General features: G+C 56.6%; 1 protein-coding gene across 1 annotated transcript; it reads left to right on the top strand.

The window, feature by feature from the left end:
- Positions 1-1,123: 1,123 nt before the first annotated feature.
- Positions 1,124-3,056, top strand: CHGG_06116 (uncharacterized protein; the record flags this gene model as incomplete). Its single annotated transcript, XM_001222210.1, has 3 exons — positions 1,124-1,253; positions 1,323-1,848; positions 2,006-3,056. The coding sequence occupies 3 exons, from the start codon at positions 1,124-1,126 to the stop codon at positions 3,054-3,056; spliced, it is 1,707 nt and encodes a 568-aa protein (XP_001222211.1).
- Between the last annotated feature and the right edge of the window lie 1,970 nt (positions 3,057-5,026).

The raw sequence follows: 5,026 nt of genomic DNA, 5'->3' as shown, positions 1-5,026 counted from the left end.
CAAGCTCCATTTCGAGGCTCGGGGTTCTGGACGGATTGGGATTGTTTGCTTGCTGCTGTGCAAGAAACTTGGAGGGTAAGCTTTGCCGAGGAACACCCCTGTGAGCGCCGTCAAGCTGTCAGCAGATTCCTCGAAAGGCTCAAACTGCCCGAGTCTGACCCTCCGAAACCACCTTGATGATTACCATAAATTTGGTATTACCCCGGGAAAGGAGCGGCGAGCAAATAAAGGTTTTGTCATTTTCCATGTGGACATCAAATCAATGCGAAAGGGCTTGGGGGTGGTCCGTCCGCTCAAGTCAGACAAAGGCCAGTAGACAGGAGTGTGTGGGGGGTAACGAACTCTAAACTTGGTGGTTCGTGCGGGAGGGTCGCAGACGATCTGCGGCTCCCTGTCCTGGTCTAGTTTGGTTTGGTTGGTTTGGTTTTGGTTTTGGTTGCTTTGCTGCCCGTCACTCACCCTGTGGCTCGTGGCGGGTTTGGTAGTGGGTTTGTGGTGTGGAGGCGCCTATCCATCGAGGTTGTCGAGGGTTTAGGATGGTGGTTTCAAGGCAGGTTTTGTTGATGATCTCTCGGCGGATGTTGCTGCTGCTGCCAGGGGACGAGAATGGATGATGTGACGGGGATCAAAGAGAACAACAGGATTTCTTGCGTCGCTCGCACTTGTTAGCCGGTCCTGTTTCCCCCCCCCTTCCTTTCCCTCACAATCAGTCAGCACTCCCCGGTTCCTCGGTGCCTCGCCCCCGACCCGCGCCGCCGCGCGCTGCATCCCCTGGAGGCCTTCCTCTCCCCCCCCCCCCTGTCGCATTTTTAAAGGGAGGGTTGCAGCCATCCTCGGGGCGCGTCGCATTATATTCCTGGCTTGTCTCCCACATGCGCGTGGCCTCGCTCGCCGCACCTGAACCCAGCATCTTTTTGTTTCCTTCTCCATTTTGGCTCCTCGTGTTTTTGCACTTGCACACGATGGAGAGCTAGCTACGTCGGATTTTGCCGGGAGCAATCTATCTCTACCTACTCACCAACGACTTTCCTTTTTTTTTTTTTTGTTCTCCCTTTTTCTTTGACCAGTGCTGCTCTATGCTGGGCTGAGCTGAGCTGAGCCTCGGGCCGCTCATTCTTTCACAATGGATCCTTTCCGCGATCCGCCCGCCGACAGCCTGGCCGCGGCCCGTCTTCATGTCCAGGCCTTGACGGACTGCGGACTGTCACGAGAAGCGCTGTTGCGCGCATTGTTGGAGAATTATGGTGATAATGGTAAGAAAACACGGTTGCATTTGGTGAGGAATTGAGGAGGAATTGAGTGATTGACAAGGTTCTATCTAGGCAACGCTGCGATGGCAGGGATGGACACAAGCAGTCCGCAGCTGGCTGCGCAACAGGGACAGCAAGTTGTCCAGGAGAAACGCAGCCACCAACCCTTCCACAACACGCGACTTTCCGTGTCGACGACGAGTTCCAAGTCATCGGGAAGGGCGAGCGTCCTGTCCACGGCGACCTCGATGAGCTCGGTGTCATCCCAGGGAGGACTTGGGGGCGGCGTCCAGGAACTTTCGGCCACGCCGCTACCCGCGCCGCCTGCGCCGCCCGTCAAAAGCAACAACCGGGGCAGCTCCAAACCGCAGGGCGCTTACTGGTGCACCTTCTGCGACGTCGCCTTTCAGCGCAAGTTTGACTGGAAGCGGCACGAGGATGAGTTTCACGAACGCTACAAGCGCTACCCCTGTCCCAACTGCAACCGCATCTTTTGGGGCGCGAATACCTTCAATCAACACCACAAAAACGCCCATGGGTGTACAACCTGCCCGCATGCCGAGCGTGTGGTGAAGTACACGCAGAAGAAGACGGCATGGTATGTCCTCTCCAATTTATCCCCCCCCCTTTTCCTTTCCGTTGCTCCCTTTCCGCTTTTTCCGCTCTTTGTCCTCGCCCAGTCCGAGGGTCGTGCAGCCGACGCCGCGCATGGTGCGACCTCCGTAGACAAACCAGGCAAGCTGACCGTCCCCCAGGGCATGCGGCTTTTGCGGCGGGTTCCTTGCCAGTCGTGACCGCTACTTCGACCACATTGCCCGGCACTACGAGGATGGCTGCAACAAGTCACACTGGAACCACTCCCTCGTCATCTACGGCCTATTGCATCAGCCCACGATCAGCCAAGCTTGGAAAGACCTGGACTCGGAACTCTACGGCCATTTACCACGCAACCAACAACCCATGCTAGAATGGGACCCCAAATCAACAGGCCACGCTCAGGGGTTCCTCGAGGGCGAAAGCCCAGGGAAGCTCCAAGACCTCCTCGAATTCTTCAGTGAGAGCCGCGATGACCCGAAATTCCTCGCCCGCCTCGCCCACGACTCGGCCACCATCCGGCTCCGAACCGAGGTCCAGCCGACCGTCGCACCTGTACCACCCCCTACCTCATCAAGCTCGCGGCCCATCTCGGAGCCGCCAAAGCACAAAGCCGTAATGAAGTCATCCCCCCTAACGAAACACATGTCCACGCCCCAAGCGCCACCGCCGCCACCGCCCACAGCATACGACGACGAGCCGTTCCCGAAGAAGCAACGCAACATTGCACCTCTTCCCTCCATGTTTCCCAAAAATAACCCCTTCTTTAGCCCACAACCACCGCCCCCGACACAACAAAACCAACAACAACCAGAACCACAGCAGCAGCCCCTACCACAACAACCACCCCCTCAGGCGGTAATATCCCCCTACGGCCAACCAATGATGAGCCCCGCCGGAACAGGCGGGTACTACGACCTGGCCGTGACGCACGTGCACCCGCACATGCAATTGCTGTCCCAGATGACGCCGCAGCAGCAGCACCAGATCCAGCAGCAGCTCCAGCACCAGCAGCACCAACAACATCAGCAGCAACAACCGCAGCAATCCCACCTCATGTCGCCGCCGATGAATGTCTATGATGACTGGAGCAGTCTGGCCGGGACCGTGGTGGATGAGTCGGTGTTCGCGAATGCCCTGGCGATGGGCTGGCAGCAGCAGCAGCAGCAGCATCAGGCGGATATGGGGAGGGGACATCCAGGGACGGGGTGATCTTCCCCATATCTATATCACTTGGAGTTAGTGGAAGGGTTAGATGGAGGGGGAGCAGCAAATACTGCTTCCCCTTGGGAAGGGATTTCTGGCCGGGGCGGTTCCGGGGGAGGAGGGGCAGGGTTTATGGGTCTGGCTGGTGTTTGGCTGGTGTCTGGCTGATTATGGCCCCCTGGCCCGGGCCGCCGGTCGTGAGCGAGAGTAAACTTCTTTTTTACCACGCTATTTGTGGTAATGTGTATATATATGTAAATGGTTGTAAAGAGGCGGGTCTGGGGTTTGGATGAGCACGGTATCATCCGGTGGGTGGGTTGGGAAGGGTGCACGAATACCATATCTTTTTTTTTTTTGCTTTCACCGGTAGTATCCAGGTTTAGATGGCACTTATAGTTGGCAGAAACCACCTTTCCGGGATTATCTACCTACGCCGCTACACTTCACGACAAGATCTTGGGTGTTGCATCAAAATCCGGCTACCGTAGGGGGTTGCGGCTTGGGATGAACCAGGCCATGAACGACAATATGCTAGCAGCCATCGCTCAGACCGCGAGCGTGAACGGCATCCCGCCACCACCCGTCCCATGACGGGAGTTTCCGCGGCGAGCAGAGAATTCGTCATCGAGGCGGCGGCGATAGGTTTCCCAATAAGGGCATGAACTGGGGCCATCTTGGAAGGTTTGAAGACGTCACCAGGCAAGCCGATCAGCCTCTCTTCCAATCCAACAGTCCACTTTGCCTAATCTCGTAATTTAACCCCGAAGGCTCCCATCGTTGAGAAAACCAGAAAACCTGCAGGGGCAGGCCGGTGGTGACAGTGGAACCTGAAACGAAACGGGGAACCTCAGGACGGGGCAGCACCCCTGAATCTGAACCCTTGGGGGGGCGATCGGCATGGCCTGAGTGGATGAACCAAGACTCGGGGATGATAGGGCTGTGCCGATCCACACCCGGCCAAGCTTGGCCTGAATATGTTAAGTCTTGGGCTTGGCTGCGAGCCCGGCCCGATACGTCAGGCATGATGCGTCTTGCCGGGCGCGGCTTGAAGAAAAGAAATGTCACCCTCGCGGTGCTGGGCTTGGCTCACCTGATACTTGGACAGCTGCTTGGTGTTGAGGCTCGGGCAGTGTGCTCGACGGTAATGGGCACACGGCTTGAGAGCTATGGTTGGAGGAAAGCTTCATCGTAGTACGAATATGGGCTCGGCTTTTTGAGAGCGAGCATGAAGCATAAGAGTTGACGGCATATATAAGTAACCGCCTACGTCAGGAACATGTAGGAAACTATAAGCCCTATGAATTACTCGACACTTCTCTCGTACTCCCAAGACGTAAAGTCTTACCGCCAGGCCCAGCCAACCCTCTGGGACAGGTCATTGAATAAGACTTCGACTGGGCAGGCGTTATCCAGCATTATTAAAACGGCAAAGTTACGAGCGGCCAGTCAGACTGCCATTCATAAACCCCTTCCTAACCGTGTCCCACAAAATCACCGATTCGAGTCACCATGAACACCGCTAGTGCGCAATCAAAACCCTCAGAGGCATCACCGTATGCACCGTCGACGACCAGCAGCGGATCGGCTCAGAGACAAGCATCAACCGGGTACTACTCCTTGAACCGTTGGATGGGAGAAGACAAAAACGAGCAGCCCTGGAATCAGGCCAGCTTGTCCGGGACTCAACCACTTTCTGGTGCGCCTCACCGGGAAAGAAACCCTGGCGCCAAAACATCCTAGGAGAAAAAACAGCTTTGTCTATTCCGATAGGACAAGTCCAATCTATTTAAACTCCAACCCCCACGCATCCCCCAACCTCGACCTATCTTCCCCCAAACCGCCATACACAATAACAACCTGCCCACCACCCTCACCCGTCACCATACCCGCCCCAAACCAACCCCCTCGCAACAGAAACCGGCCCATCCTCCCTCACCTCTCCTCCAACCGCGGCGGCCCCTCCACGTCCCCCCTCG

This window comes from Chaetomium globosum, genomic scaffold, assembly GCF_000143365.1.
Source record: "Chaetomium globosum CBS 148.51 scaffold_3 genomic scaffold, whole genome shotgun sequence".
Taxonomy (NCBI): domain Eukaryota; kingdom Fungi; phylum Ascomycota; class Sordariomycetes; order Sordariales; family Chaetomiaceae; genus Chaetomium; species Chaetomium globosum.
The sequence above is the reverse complement of the archived record's forward strand: the minus strand, read 5'-3'. Positions and strand labels throughout refer to the sequence as shown.